We start from the raw sequence: 16,242 nt of genomic DNA on the forward strand, positions 1-16,242 counted from the left end.
CTAGGACGAAGTTCCCATTACCCTTCACCCAGCTTCCCATAATATTCATGTCTTGTATAACAATTGTATAGTTGTCAAAACTAAGAAATTACCATTGGAACAATATTGTTAGCTAAACTATAGACTTTATTCAGATTTCACCAGTTTCTCCACTAAAGATCATTTTCTGTCCCAGGATCCAGTTTAGGATCCCATGTAGCATCTAGTTATCATGTGTTAGCGTCCTCCAGTCTGTGACAGTTCCTCAGCCCTTCCCTGTTTTTCATGACATTGACACTTTTGAAGAGTACTGGGTCAGTTTGTTTGTAAAATATCCCTTAATTTTGGTTTGTCTGGTGTTTTTTCCTAATCAGATTAAGGTTATGCCTTTGGGCGAGGGGGAAATACCACAGAAGTGATGCACCATTCTCAGTGTATCATATCTAGGAGTATATGATGCTGATACATCGTCTTACTGGTGATGTTAACCTTGATCGTTTGGTTAGGGTGGTGTCTGCCAGATTTCTCCACTGTTGAGTTGTGATTTTTCCTTTTGTAATCAATCAATATCTTGAGAAGATACTTTTAAACTGTACAAATATCCTATTTCTCCTCTGACTTACACCAACTAGTTTTAGCACCTATCAGTGAATCTTTTCTACAACAGTTACTACTATGATATTCTAATGGTGATTTTCTGTTACCCTTATTCTACATGTATTATTTGGAGTTCTTACGCAAGGAGGAGCTGTCCCTTCTCCTTCATCCTTTCTTCCCTCCCTCCCTCTCTCCTTTCCTTCTTTCTTGCTTTATATCAATATGGATATTTTATTCTGTGGATTATAATCCAATATTATTATTTATTTTGTTGATCAAATTGTTCTAGCTTTGGTCATTGGGAGCTCTTTCAGGTTTGCTCCTTTGTCCTTTGCTTTTAATGAGTCAGGGCCATCGTTATATACTTGAGTTTTCGGTACCGTAATGCAGGTGTGTTAGAGTTTGCACCTAAACTAAAAGATGCTCAATAGCTAAACTATTTGGGACTCTCTGTCAGCTTTTTTCTCCCTTGTTCCTTAGGTTCAGCCCTTAATTTTTGGGGGGCCTCTTACTGCTGTGGCCTCTCCCGTTGCGGAGCACAGGCTCCGGACGTGCAGGCTCAGTGGCCATGGCTCATGGGCCCAGCCACTCCACGGCATGTGGGATCTTCCCGGACCGAGGCACGAACCCGTGTCCCCTGCATCGGCAGGCGGACTCCCAACCACTGCGCCACCAGGGAGGCCCAGCCCTTAATTTTTGCCTGTTAACAAGTGTTTCTGCCTGTAACAGCCCCTTTTCATCCTTTTAATTTGTGATGCTTCTGATTTTTTGTAACCTTGAAAAAAATAATGAAATTTGTTAGAACTTAGGAAATAGAGGGACACATTCCTCTGGGAAAAATGCATAAACTTTTAGTGCAGTAGTGGTAAATGTATCTTGGTTTCTTGGAGGCTTTATTTGTTTCTTATTTTCAGATTCAGTGTTTAAGGTAGGTGAATGTGTTCTTAAAATATATTTCTCTTTTCATATAGGCTGCTGCTCAGTGTTACATTGATTTAATTATTAAGGAGAGTGACAACAATGTAAAGCTCATAGTTCTGGATCGATTGATAGAATTGAAAGAACATCCTGCTCATGAACGAGTACTACAGGTAGGTGTTTTCTAAAAGAGAGAAATCCTCAATAAAATCTTTTTTCAAATTGAGATAATTCCTAAGACTTACTGTCTTGGTTAGCTTACATGCTTGGAGACTGGGCAGTTTAAATTTTGGTCAACTAAGGTGTAACTCTTGAAGCACCATAGCCTTTTGGGATATTGTCTTTGTTATAAAAAATCATTTCTAACATGAATTAATATGTTACCTTTTATCTTTTCTATTTGTACTACACTTGGTGTTCTTAGCAGTAGAGATATATTTGTTTTAATTTTAATATAATTTACATTTCTTGGAAAATAATTATACCAACTGAGAATAAAGATGATTAGATTCTAGAAAATTATCAGCATACCTATTTAATCTGTGAGAATGATTGTTATAAAAGTAAAGCCCCATGGTACAAATAGAGCTAAATTCAATGATGATCCTGGATCAGAATAACAACAAAAAATTTGCTATAAAGGACATTATTGGGACAGTTGGAGAAATGTGAATATAGACTGTATTATTTAATAGTATTGTGATCAATGTTAAGTTCTCTGAATTTGAGAATTTTACGGTGGTTATATAAGAAATTTTTCTTGAGTATACACTAAAACATTTAGGAGTAGAGAGAGTATGACAAAGCAAATGTAATAAGGTATTAACAACTGGCAGATGTAAGTGAAGGTTATACAGTTAATTCATTCTTAAAATTTATAGAATATTTTTATCAGAGAAATTTTTAAAAATAGAAAGTTTTAAAGAAGTAAAATATTTTGTTTTGCTATATTTAAAAATACTTACTTGCTATAGATTTTTAAGTATGCTTCTTTAAAATATTACAGTTTCCTGCAGAGCCAAAATAACATTATCACACTTAACAAAATTGTTAATAATTTCTTAATATTATCCAGTTTTCCCAGATGTCCCTAAAACGCCCTTTAGTTTTGTTTTTCTAGTTCATGACCAAACATCACATCTGGTTGTGATGTATGTGGTTGTGATGTATGGTTCCTTAAGTCTCTTAATTTGAGCAGTATTGTTTTTTCATGACACTGACTTGTTCAAGAGACCAGACCAAACGTCTGGTCTCCTTCAGGATGTGTCTGGTTACTTTCTTTGTGTCATGTAGCTTGTTCCTCTTGACTTTTGTATTTCCTATAAACTGTAAGTTTGAGCTAAAGCTTGATAGGGCTTCCCTGGTGGCACAGTGGTTGAGAGTCCGCCTGCCGATGCAGGGGACATGGGTTCATGCCCCGGTCCAGGAAGATCCCACATGCCGCGGAGCGGCTAGGCCCGTGAGCCATGGCTGCTGAGTCTGTGCGTCCGGAGCCTGTGCTCCGCAACGGGAGAGGCCACAACAGTGAGAGAGGCCCGCGTACCGCAAAAAAAAAAAAAAAAAAAAGCTTGATAGAGTCATGAGTAAACATGTTCAATGTGAATGCATCATATGTGATATTATATACTTCATATTGCCTTATATCAGGTGACTCAAATTATCTGGTTTTTCCACCAGTAGTGATTTTATTATAGATCAAAGAATTAAGGTCATGAGGGACAGAATCCTTTATTCTACAGTTAGGATTTTCTTCTTGTGACTAGAAATACTGGTGTTAATTCTGGATATTTTTGTTCTTTTTCAGGATCTGGTTATGGACATCCTAAGAGTACTGAGCACACCAGACTTAGAAGTACGCAAGAAAACTCTGCAGTTAGCACTGGATCTTGTCTCCTCTAGGAATGTCGAAGAGGTAAAACAAAACTTTGACAGCACTTTGTAAGCTGTCAAGCCAAACATGATGTCATTCTCACTTATTTTTACTTTGTTTTATAGTTGGTTATTGTCCTTAAGAAGGAAGTGATTAAAACAAATAATGTGTCAGAGCATGAAGATACTGACAAATACAGACAACTCCTTGTGCGAACATTGCATTCCTGTTCTGTCCGATTTCCAGATATGGCTGCAAATGTTATTCCTGTGGTATGTAATTCCAGTGATCTTAACTTTGAAATTCTCTAAAAATAAAAGTTAAATTCTAGTTATTTAACAGTTAAACTCTGGAAATCTCAACTGTCTGTACTCACTAAATCTCATGGTCAGAAGGGATCTTTATGTTTACTATTAAGCTCAAAAGGATAAGGACTCTGACTTCTTTCTCTTACATCTTCACCAAAAAAATAAACAAAACAAAAAAAAGTGACAAAAATACTTCCACATATTATTGCAATTAATGTTTGTTACAGTTCCCTAAAGTAAAATTATTCTTTGTGTATAGATTATTCAGTGGGATTTTATCTCTTAAAGTTGAAGGATTTAATTAGAGGAAAAATTAACATACCCAGAATATTTTGTTTTCTGTCATTGTCAGATAAATTAGGTATGTTATTGGAATTTGGAATTTTGACTTTGAGCTCTGAATTTTCTCTAAAATGATTTTACTTTTAGTTACAACTTAGATGTGTCCAGTTATTTTGACTTGTGGATTTCCAGCTTCTGTTTTATCATGTGTTTTGTAATAAACTGAAAAGACATCATGATTTTGTTTACATAATGGTGCTTGTCTCTCAACTTACGTTTTGTTGTGTATTTGAAAAGTATTATTTATATTCTTTGTAAACTTGTTTAATTTACTTATTAAACCTTAGATAATTTTCTTTCTGAAAACATGTAATCGTTATCCATTTTTTTCTTTTAGTTAATGGAATTTCTCAGTGACAGTAATGAAGCAGCAGCTGCTGATGTCTTGGAGTTTGTTCGTGAAGCCATTCAGCGCTTTGATAACCTGAGAATGCTTATTGTTGAGAAGATGCTTGAAGTCTTTCATGCTATCAAATCTGTCAAGTAGGTTTAAAATCTGTTTAAATGTAAAGTCAAATAAGCATTTTACCAATTTCTGTTTTTTGGGGTTTTTTTGCAGTACACGGGTCTCTCACTGTTGTGGCCTCTCCCGTTGCGGAGCACAGGCTCCAGACGCGCAGGCCCAGCGGCCATGGCTCACGGGCCCAGCCGCTCCACGGCATGTGGGATCTTCCCAGACCGGGGCATGAACCCGCGTCCCCTGCATCAGCAGGTGGACTCTCAACCACTGCGCCACCAGGGAAGCCCCCAATTTCTGTTTTTAAGGGTCAGTTGATAGACAATATAGGGGAAGAGAGGTGTCTTAACACAGTCAAGACAAAATAAATGTCAGAAACATGTCACCCCTACTCTCACCCTTAGTTAACCCAAAATCTATGTACAAAATAAAATTTTTGGTTCATGTGATGTAGGTAGGTTTCTCTATTCTCATTTCCTCTAAAACATTGTAAATCCTGAAGTGACTAAGGAACATATTCTTAAAAGGTATCATTTTGGGGATACCATTATTATTTATATCTCCCCTTTAGCATTTACTGAAGTGAAGGATTGAAAATACAACCTAAGTCTGAATTGTTTCCTTTCAGATAGCCTTTGCTAATGAGAAAGGACGTTGCATCCAAGTTTTGCTTCATGTAAATCATCTCATAGACTGTAGTAGACTTGCAGTATATCTGCCTGTGTAGAAAAGAAGGGACTACAAAATTGGTTTTATGATATGAAGATGTATTGATATTTATGGAAGTGAGAAAGATTTGCTTCCTTTCTGGGGGAAAAAAAAAAAACATATCAAAGTTTAGCTTTTGGCAGCCATAATCTCTTAGAGCTTCAGTTTCTAGAATTTTTTTGAATAAATTTAATGAAAATCTTAGGGAAAAGATGACTGAAGACTTTATTCAGTTTAACATTTTTTAATTAGAAAATTGTTGCTTTCTTTATGTTTTTGGTCTTCTTGTTATGATCCTCTGCATTCCTTTTTCATTGTTCTTTTCAGCCTCCTGCCTCTTCAGTGAATTACTTTTTATATTAAAATAATACATTTTTTGTAGTGATAATTTACCTTAAATTTGGTCCTAAATGGAAGATAACACCTTTCTGGGAAACATTTTGGTATTTTATTTTTACTACTAGGTTTACCAGTTGTAGAATGTTCCTAAAAATGATGGATAAGACGCTTACTTTCCTTTTAATCCTTGTGATTTCAAGAGAGAATCAAAGAAACGTAGTGTCTTTGTTATATTCTTCCTTAATATTTCATCCATAGTCCCTCACAACTGCAGAATATTGTTTTCTTACTTAAGCTTAAATTCACAAAGAAAGATCACTGCTTCAAGATTTGTTGGCAGAATCAGTGTTTCAGAACTTGTATTCTTGCTATAGGATTTACCGAGGAGCATTATGGATCCTGGGAGAATACTGTAGTACCAAGGAAGACATTCAGAGTGTGATGACTGAGGTCCGCAGGTCCCTTGGGGAGGTATGTTTTACTTTTAGTAAATTCTACTTTATATGGTGATTTTTTACTTTAGTAAACTGACTTTTATGTGGTGATTTGCTTTTGTGTTTTTATTTGGTAGTGCTTGGGCTAAAGAACACTGAAAAAATTTTAATTACACAGATAATTAAGCCTTTGGGCAATGGGAAATTAGGAGAGTTGCCCTCCCCTACATTGAGCCATAACACCTGTTCTTTTATCTGTATTATTTACCCTTCTGGGTAAGATTTTTTTTGAACAAAAGGTTCTGTGTTTTAAAAAAAGAAAAAGACTTGTAAAACTCTGCTTAATCCTCTGTGTTATGAAAAAAGAATGCATATATTATAAGAACGGGGCTGACTTGAGAATATGTATTTATGTACTAAAACTGGCAGTATTTCCTCATCCAAACAACCATATGGTAGAATAGAAAGAACAGTGCTTGTTAGGAGCCTGGATTCCAGTCTTTCTTCTGCCAGTAATTAGCTTTGGGTCTTTGGATAAAAGTTCCTAAACCTGACTGGACATCAGGTTTTTCATCTATATAATAAAGGAGTCGATAGATAATGATTGAAGACTCTTAGAGCTCTTAAGTTAGATGATAGACTGGTGTTGAGAAATAAATACAAAGTATCCATTTCGTTTAAAGAGGAAGTTGATGAAGTTATTATGTACAAATAAGTTAGATTTATTTCATTTTATGGAAGGATGGGTGCTGGTTTTGGTTAGTATTTCAAGGAAAGGGATGGAGAAGAAGAATAAGACTTAGTGAGTATCTCCTTTGTCTTATAGTCAGTGTCCTAAGCATTTTCCTATTAAGTAACTTGTGTAGAAGGAATTAAGATTTCCATTTAACAGATTAGGAAACTGAGACTCAAAGTGGTTTAATTAATTTTCCCAGAACCATACAACTAAAAGTGGCATCCAACTCCAAAGCCCCTGTTCTCACTACATTACCCTGGGAAGGAATGAAAATTGAAAGCAGAGTCCCAAGTTCCAAAAAATCCCATTGTGGGAACAGTTCTGTAGAGAACTATAGAAATGATTGAATATTTAAATATGTTTTGCTTGCTACTGATATTATTACTAAATTGATGTTTCCAATTGATTTTTAGATCCCAATTGTAGAGTCAGAAATTAAAAAAGAAGCTGGTGAATTAAAACCTGAAGAAGAAATAACTGTGGGGCCAGTTCAGAAGTTGGTAACTGAAATGGGCACCTATGCAACACAGAGTGCCCTTAGCAGTTCCAGACCCACCAAGAAAGAGGAAGAAAGGTAATTTGTGGCACCTGTGCCCTGCCAGCTACACCTCTATGATTACTCCTGTGTCTAAAACAGTCAAAGGATTTCTTTTTCTTATAATTGATAGTTTCCTCTTTTGACCCAAATGGAAATTTTTGCCATATAAGATACTTGAAAGGAGAATGATGTTTTAAGTTCTTTCCCCCAGAAATTGTGTTAATAGTTTTAATCCTCTGCTCCTTATAACTGTTCTCATTGAAATAACTGTGTTCTGTTTAAACTAAAATTATTTTACTCATGTAGAAAATGCTAAGTGGAGGTAACTGATGATATTTGAGTTTTGTTGCCTTTTTGCATTTGGAAAACATATTTTGAAGATTTTCCACTTCTAATTGATGGAATAAAATTTTGATGTTTTCCTCCTTATTTTGTTCTCAATTTTATAGTGAAGTTGATGAAAATTTGCCTAAAATTTTAATGGTTACTATGTACTAGGCATTGGGCTAAATAAAGAGTTTGTGTCATATAGTCTTTGACAGTATCCTGTTGATTAACCACATTTTATAGAGGAACTTGAGGCTTAGAGAGGTTTGCAACTTACCCAGAGGGACATAATAAATAAGTAGATAAGCTGGGGTTTTAATGTAGCTCATTGGTTTCAGTATATGCACCTTTAACCTTTAACCTAGCTCTTTCCCTATTCATTTAGCTCTTTTATCATTTGAAGATAAGTGTTAAAGCCATGTGATTTTTTCTTTTTCCTTTTTCATTCTGAGAGCTAAAGAGGGAACCATAATTGAGATCCCTATCACTGAAGGGTGGCACTGAGAGTATTCAGTAGGCTTCCTTGAGTCGTTGATGGCTGAGAAGTTGGTGGCTTTCACTTTCCCTGATTGCTTTGCAGACCTCCCCTGCGAGGATTCCTTCTGGATGGAGATTTCTTTGTGGCTGCCTCGCTTGCCACAACTCTGACCAAGGTTGCCTTGCGCTATGTTGCTTTGGTTCAGGAGAAGAAAAAGCAAAATGTAAGTTCATTATCCTACATTTATCCAACAAATGAATCTTGAGAGCTTATGCTCTAGTAGGGGAAATGGACAAAGTGATATAGCATAACATATATACAACCTAATGATTGTAAAATTGACAAAGTAATGTAATAACAATAGCACGTGATTAGTCCAGTGGAAGTGATACAAGAGTTTATGAGGTTATTTCTGCTTGCTGGGATTAGTCAGGGCCCAGTGAAGGAAATGTCTCTCCCTCCAGCATCTTCATCCTGTCAGTTACTGTCTGTTTTATCCTAGAAATGCCTCTTAAATGTATTCCCATTTCTACAGTTTATACCTTCATCGTAGCGTCTGACCATTCTGACTGTATGTTAATTTACAATAATGTACTTTCATTCCACCCAACCCCTACTACCATCCTTTGTGTTATTGTCCTATATTTTATTTCTACATGTCATGTTATCCACCCTATGATGTATTGTTGTTATTTTTGCTTTAAATAGTCAGTTGTCCTTTTAGTATATATTCACCATTTCTTTCCCATTTCTTATTTATCTAGTGTTCAGACTCAGGTAGGGAAGGGGGACATACTTAGCAAGTTGTAAGAAGTTGAGAGTTGAGAACAGGTCAAAGTTCACATACCTTCCTGGGTGGGTTTTTTTTTTTTTCATATTTTTCTTCATGGTAAAATGTACATAACATAAAATTTACCAGTTTAACTGTTTATAAATGTACAATTCAATGTCGTTAAGTATATTCAAATTGTTGTGCAGCCATTATCACTATCCCTCTCCAGAACTTTTTCATCATCCCAAACTGAAACTACCCAGCAAACAGTAACTCCCCATACTCCCTCCCCTAGCCCCTGGCAACCACCATCCTACTCCTCTCCCTCTATAAATTTGCCTGTTCTACATACCTAATATAAATGGAATCATACAATATTTGTCCTTCTGTGACAGGCTTATTTCATTAAGCATGTCTTCAAGGTTCATTTGTATGGAAGCATTGTCAGAATTTCTTTCCTTTTTAAGGCTATATAATATTTTGCAGTTTCTGTATATCCATTCATCCATTATAAATGGTCAGTTTCCTTCCAAGTATTTTTTTTAATGAGAAAAAAGTTATATTTGCCCACATATTTACCACTTATGGTGCTTTTCATTCCTTTGTATAAATGCAGATTTCTATCTGATATTTTCTTTCTGCCTAAAGAACTTGTTTATTTTTATAATGTAGGTCTGCTGCTGATGAATTCTCTCAGCTTACATTTGCCTGAAAAAAATCTTTACTTTGCTTTCATTTAAAAAAAAAAATCTCTGTGGTAGAATTGTGAACGTTTTTATTTTATTTTTGTTCATATCTTTTTTCACATTGCTAAAATAATGAGTGATGTATTAAAAACTAATGAGAAAAAAATCACTCACGGTTAAAGCACCGAAGTACAAATCTTGTTAATATTGTGCTGGCGATAGATAGAAACATCAAAAGATGGAATTACATTACCAGATATAGTAACAAAAATCTTTCCTTCCTCAGAAAGAGTTCATTATGGCTTTTAATAATGATCACTTTTTCCCCTAGTAGTGATCATTTTGTGTTTTACAATACTGCAGTTTCACTTAACTTTATCCCATGTTATTCTAAACCCTTCCTAATCATAATAATATTTAATAGCTGCATAATAGTCGTCCATTCGATTCTTTCCTTTACTCAAACCTCCATATAATTAGACATTTTCTTTTTAGATTAGGGACTTTCAAAGGATTTTTTTTTAAATTTCCATCTTATAGATTTCCTTATAAATCCATAAATGAGGTTTAGAGGGTCGGGTAAAATTACAAGATGTATTATCTCTTTTTTATTGACTAATTTTATTTATGGGCAGTAATTTACTTTGTAACTCTCTGTGGGCCATTATTTATTTATTCAGGTCTTGTCTGTTCTCTAAATTATGCTTTTTAAAAATCTCCAGCATTTTATATCTCAGTTCTGCAAGTTGGGAGACCATTTGCTGATACCTGCTTAAGAGAACTGGATTTCTGGTAACATACCTGGTTCAGCAAGTTTGTGACCTTTGGTACGAGGCAGAAGGAAGTTTGGTTGTTTATCACCATACTGGCTCTCCTTCATTTATGCCTTTTCCGACAGTCTTCATTTTTTCATGTAGATCTGACTTTCTCTCTGGTATCATATACCTTCTGCCTAAAGATTTTGCTTTAACTTTCCTTGTAGTGCAGGTCTGTTGGCAGTTAATTCTTTTGGTTTTTGTTTGTCTGAAAAAGTCCTTCTCCTTCATTTTTGAAAGATATCTTTGCAGATGTAGCATTCTAGGTTGACAGTTTTTTTCTTTTAGTACTGTAGAGATGTTGCTTCATTGTCTTCTGGCTTTCGGTACTGTCTTCATTGTCTTCTGGCTTTCGGTACTGTCTTCTGGCTTTTCGGTAGCTCCTGTGTCTCTGTGTGGAATGTGTCCCGTTTTCTTCTGGCTTGTTTTGGATTTTCTCCTTATCACTATAATTTCAAGTTTCAGTAATTTGATTAGGATATGCTTTGGTGTGGTTTTCTTGTTTGCTTTTGGTTCATTGAGCTTCTTGGATATGTGGTTTTGTAGTTTTCATCAAATTCAGGAATTTTTTGGCCGTTATTTCTTTAGCTACTTTTTTCTGTCCCCCTCCTCTTTCCCCTCCTTCTGGAGACAATATCTAGGCTCAAAGGATTATCACACTTACTCTTCTGAGGTTCTTTCCCAGGCTTCTGGTAGTTTTTTCACGTATGTATGCTGATCAATACTTAGCCAAAGATATTTTGACAAAGATATAAAGCATGTGTCAGGATAATGGTACATGAGACTAAAAAAGTAAGTCGAATTCACTGGTGGAAGACCTTGAATAGCAGGCTGAGTGATAGGGACTTCAACATGAAGGCTGTAGGAAATCATTGAAGGTATTTGCATGTGGAGTGAAATGATTGAATAGCAGGCTGAGTGATAGGGACTTCAACATGAAGGCTGTAGGAAATCATTGAAGGTATTTGCAATGTGGAGTGAAATGATTGGTGCCCAATAAAGATTAAGATAGTAGGTAATCACACTTAGCATCACCAGTAACAGGACAACCTGACATTATGTGCCTCCTAATGCAATACAATAAGATATGCAAAACATTACCTATCTTGTACTCTAACTAAAAGTGGAGAACATTCTGTAGAACAGCTAGCTTGGGCTCTTTAAAAGAAATCATAAATCATTGTGATGGAAAACAACACAGAAAACCAGGGGACTGGTCTAGTTTAAAAGGGGCTAAGGAGAATAATAGTCAAATAAAATGCATGAAACTGGTCCTGGGTTAAAAAAAAAAAATTTGTGACAATTAGGAAGATTTAGTTCAATTTGGAGTGTAGTAGATATATTTTGGAACTGTTACATTTCTTAAGTGAGATGATGATGTTATGATTATAAAGGAAACTGTCCTGATTCTTAAGAGATGTATGCTAAACGTTTATGAATTAAAGGTTCGTTCTTTCATATGTTAAGCCAAAAAAATAAGTGTACCTATATAGGTAGAGTAAGAAAGCAGTTATAGCAGAATGTTAACAATCCGTGAAGTGTATCATTCTTTTAACTTTCCGTAGTCGGAAAGATAAAAGATAGCATTGGCCTGTGAGGGGTTAGAGTAAGAGAAAATAGTTTAAAAACCACTTCTGTCTATCAGTTAAGGGTTAGTGAAGATTTTAGAGGGTGGCAGTTAGAATAGAAAGGAGGGAAAAGGGTGCAAAAAAACAGGGAGATAAAATCTAAAATATTTGAAATCTTATTCAGGTGAAGTGAAAATTAGGTTTATTTCTTGGATTGTGAGTTATAATAAAGTGACATTATTGCATTTGGAGAAGCCTGACAATAAATAAGCCATTTCTTTCCTTATCTAGTCTTTCGTTGCTGAGGCCATGTTGCTCATGGCCACTATCCTGCATTTGGGAAAATCTTCTCTTCCTAAGAAGCCAATTACAGATGATGATGTAGATCGAATTTCCCTGTGCCTCAAGGTCTTATCTGAATGCTCACCTTTAATGAATGACATTTTCAATAAGGAATGCAGACAGTCCCTTTCTCACATGTTATCTGCTAAACTTGAAGAAGAGAAATTATCCCAAAAGGTAAGGTATATATGATAAAGCCATAATAGTGCTTTTTGGTTTTATTGTTGTTGCTGTTGGTTTTTCAGTCCTCATGTGTGAGGGCTTGTCCCTGTTGAAGGCCTACAAAAAGCTATCTTTTTTTCCATATTAAAGAGAGATGGTGTATTGTATTTTCAACACAGAAAGAATCTGAAAAGAGGAATGTGACAGTACAGCCTGATGACCCCATTTCCTTCATGCAACTAACTGCTAAGAATGAAATGAACTGCAAGGAAGATCAGTTTCAGCTGAGCTTGCTGGCAGCAATGGGTAACACACAGAGGAAAGAGGCAGCAGATCCCCTAGCATCTAAACTTAACAAGGTAACAAAATGTCAAATACACTGGCGAGTTATTTAAATTGGCTACTTAAGAAAGTAGTAATCAGGAAGTTATTGGTCTTGCTGTTTTTTAAAGGAAAAATAACTAGTACAGCATCAGTTTTTGTCAAGTTACTCTGATTGATAGGTTCATTAAACATGAATTGAAACTCGGTGCAGCCTGATACTTTACTATATGATGGCACTGTAAGTCGCAGAGATGAGTTTTAACTTGTTCCAGTTGTGTGTCAAATTACCACAAAGTGAAACATAGCGCTGAGGCATCCTTAGTGGTTGACTAAAACTTTAAAAGGTAGGGCACTAGCCTCTTCCCCAACACCCTGCCCTCAAGTTTCTCCTGTCCCCTGCTACTTTAAACAGGACAATTACACTTTTATAGTCTTAATATATTGAGTTCCGAATAGGATTTCATTAGGAAAATTGTTCTAATCTCTCTCTACTCAGATGTTAAATTTACAAATCTGGTTTAATCCTTCCTCCATTAGATGAGTAACATTCTCAAATTGGTTTTGTTGACCAAGATAAGATCAGTGGCAGAATAGGAACTACTGAAACACTTTTCTCCCTTAGAATTGGGAATTGATATTGACAATATTACAGTGATAAAATTTTTCAATTTATTTTTTAAAATTGTGGTAAAGTTTACATAACATCAAATTTACCCTCTTAACTATATTTAAGTGTACAGTTCAGTGGCATTAAGTATAGTCACATTATTGTGCAACCATCACCACCGTCTATATCCCCTGAACTTTTTTCATCTTACAAAGCTGAAACTCTATACCCATTAAACAATAATTCCCCATTCCCTTCTTCCCTCAGCCCTTGGCAACCACATTCTACTTTTTATCCCAATGAATTTGACTATTCTAGGTACCTTATGTGGAACCATACAGTATTATCCTTTTGTGATTGGTTTAGTTCACTTAGCCTAATGTCTTCAAGGTTCATCCATTTTGTAGCATGTGTCAGAATTTCTTTCCCCTTTAAGGCTGGGTATACTTCACTGTGAATATATACCATGTTTTGTTTATCCATTCATCTGTTGATGGACATTTCGGTTGCTTCCACCTTTGACTGTTGTGACTAATTCTGCCATGAATGTGAACGTTCAGATATCTCTTCGAGGTTCTGCTTTCATTTCTTTTGGGTTAAACCCAGAAGTGGAATTGGTGGATCATAGTGATTCTGCTTTAATTTTTTGAGGACCACTATACTGTTTTACATAGCAGCTGCACTGTTTTACATTCCAACCTTCAATGCAGAAGGATTCTGATTTCTCCATATCCTTGCCAACACTTCCTTTTTATTTCTTTTGTAGTGACCATCCTAGTGGATGTGAAGTGATATCTTGTTGTGGTTTTGATTTGCATTTCCCTAATGATTAGTGATGTTGGGCATCTTTTTGTGTGCTTATTGGTCATTTATATATCTTCTTTGGAGAAACGTCTATTCAAGTCCTTTGCATATTTTTTAATCTGGCTGGTTGTTTTCTTTGTGTTGAGTTGTAAGATTTCTTTATATATTCTGGATACAAGTCCCTTATCAGATGTATGATTTGCAGATATTTTCTCCCATTCTGTGGGTTGTCTTTTCACTCTGCTAATAGTGTCCTTTGATGTACAAAAGTTTGTAATTTTGATGTAGTCCAATTTACCCATTTTTTTCTTTTGTTGCTTATGTCTTTGGTGACAATATTACATTTTTAAAGTGTTATATATACTCTGGATGTTTTTTTAAAAATTTTTTTTGGTGGGGGAACATCTAAAAATTTATCTTTGTGGAATTACAGGTGTTTCTTGCTTGTAATTATTTTTCCTGAGTTTGGGTAACAGCTAGTGAGTTTAGGTGCTTAGGGATTTAACTGAAAATGTATGCAAATCTATTCAGTTCCTAAGTTAGGATAATGTTTAATGCATTTGCTGAACATATTTAACGTCTTTCTACTACTGAGCTGTAAAGTGTAGGACCTGTTATTTTTAATGTCTAAGTTTCAGTTACCATGTCTACATTACAAAACAATTTTATTATACATTTCAAATGACTGGTCTAGTCTAAGCACATCTGTTAATTACCTAACAGACTTAGTCATTTGGCTAGGATATGTTTGGTTAAATTGTCTCAGTCATTTGATTATCTTTATTTTTGTTTGACAGGTCACCCAATTGACAGGTTTCTCAGACCCTGTATATGCAGAAGCTTATGTTCATGTCAACCAGTATGATATCGTCCTGGACGTACTTGTTGTGAACCAAACCAGTGATACCTTGCAGAACTGCACGTTAGAGTTAGCTACCCTGGGTGAGGAAATTTACCATAACAGAAAGATATCGTTACATAGTAAATCTTTATGACAGATTGTTAAGAGAAGTGCACAAGTCTTAGTATAAGAATTCTCTTGAGCCCTTTGTGACATTTTGAATCAAGTCTTAGTTTTACATTTTATATTTAGTCTCCTTCTACTCCAATTTTCTGAACCTTTGTGATACTGACTTTCTTATGTTTATGATCTTGGTATTCAGTGAGCTTAATCTAGCATATGTCAGTTTTTCTAGATTAAATAAGAGCTGTTTAAGTTACAGATTTACCAAGTAGTTTTAAGTTTTAATTGCCTTAGTACAGAACTAGGTATTTTCTGAGCCCATTACTAATACATACCATGTGTGGCCAAAGTAACACATCATTATCACATTTAACAATGTGAGATTTTTTTTTTCTTCTTCTTTATATAGACACATGAATCAGACTTTCTCTGGTCATTTATACATATGGCTTTGAAGTTGGAAAGTATAAATTGTATACAGGAACAGTGCACTGCCCCTAGGAAATTCCATATGGCTTAAACAAGAGTTAAGGGACTTTAAGAAATCAAGGGAGAACAGTTCTGCCCTGTCTTCCTCAGCATAGCTTGAGGCCTATATAAAGAACTGTTTCTAAGAATTTGCAGTCCTTTCTTCAGATTGTTTTATCTTTGTAATAGAGTGTATAGTTTAAGACTTAAGCTTTTGAGACATCTGTATCCATTCACTGAAATAAAGCAGTATGCCCAGAGTACCCCCGCCCCGCCCCCCCACACATGAATTAAATATAGAATTATTCTGAGAAGCCTATTACCTTTTAAAAGAAAATGTGCATTTTGATGTGAATAATAGTGTTAAATGATTTCTTTATTTTGTCCTTATATTTGAATCATAACCCTTCTCTTGTTCCTTGTTTTGCTAGAAACTATTGAGCTATATACATTTTAAGGTTTTACGATTGGAGAGGTTAATATTTATGTCCTTTTAGCCATGTCTAAATTTTTTTTCAGGGGACCTGAAACTTGTGGAAAAGCCATCTCCTTTGACTCTTGCTCCACATGACTTTGCAAATATTAAAGCTAATGTGAAAGTAGCGTCAACAGAAAATGGAATAATTTTTGGCAATATAGGTAAGGAATTGTTTTATAGCATGTGATGTTTGGATACTTTATTAAAGAATTTCTGTAATG

General features: G+C 35.3%; 1 protein-coding gene across 2 annotated transcripts in view; it reads left to right on the plus strand.

Moving 5' to 3' along the window:
- COPB1 (COPI coat complex subunit beta 1) overlaps positions 1-16,242 on the plus strand; it is a 32,237-nt gene that overhangs the window by 10,471 nt on the left and 5,524 nt on the right. For both annotated transcript variants that reach the window (XM_060303480.2, XM_030831479.3), the window contains exons 8-18: positions 1,548-1,667; positions 3,299-3,406; positions 3,490-3,636; positions 4,352-4,497; positions 5,893-5,989; positions 7,102-7,262; positions 8,134-8,254; positions 12,164-12,391; positions 12,556-12,735; positions 14,909-15,053; positions 16,063-16,182. In XM_060303480.2, the coding sequence (XP_060159463.1) occupies positions 1,548-1,667; positions 3,299-3,406; positions 3,490-3,636; positions 4,352-4,497; positions 5,893-5,989; positions 7,102-7,262; positions 8,134-8,254; positions 12,164-12,391; positions 12,556-12,735; positions 14,909-15,053; positions 16,063-16,182 (1,573 nt within the window). The remainder of the gene's footprint in view (positions 1-1,547; positions 1,668-3,298; positions 3,407-3,489; positions 3,637-4,351; positions 4,498-5,892; positions 5,990-7,101; positions 7,263-8,133; positions 8,255-12,163; positions 12,392-12,555; positions 12,736-14,908; positions 15,054-16,062; positions 16,183-16,242) is intronic.

This window comes from Globicephala melas, chromosome 8, assembly GCF_963455315.2.
Source record: "Globicephala melas chromosome 8, mGloMel1.2, whole genome shotgun sequence".
NCBI lineage: Eukaryota > Metazoa > Chordata > Mammalia > Artiodactyla > Delphinidae > Globicephala > Globicephala melas.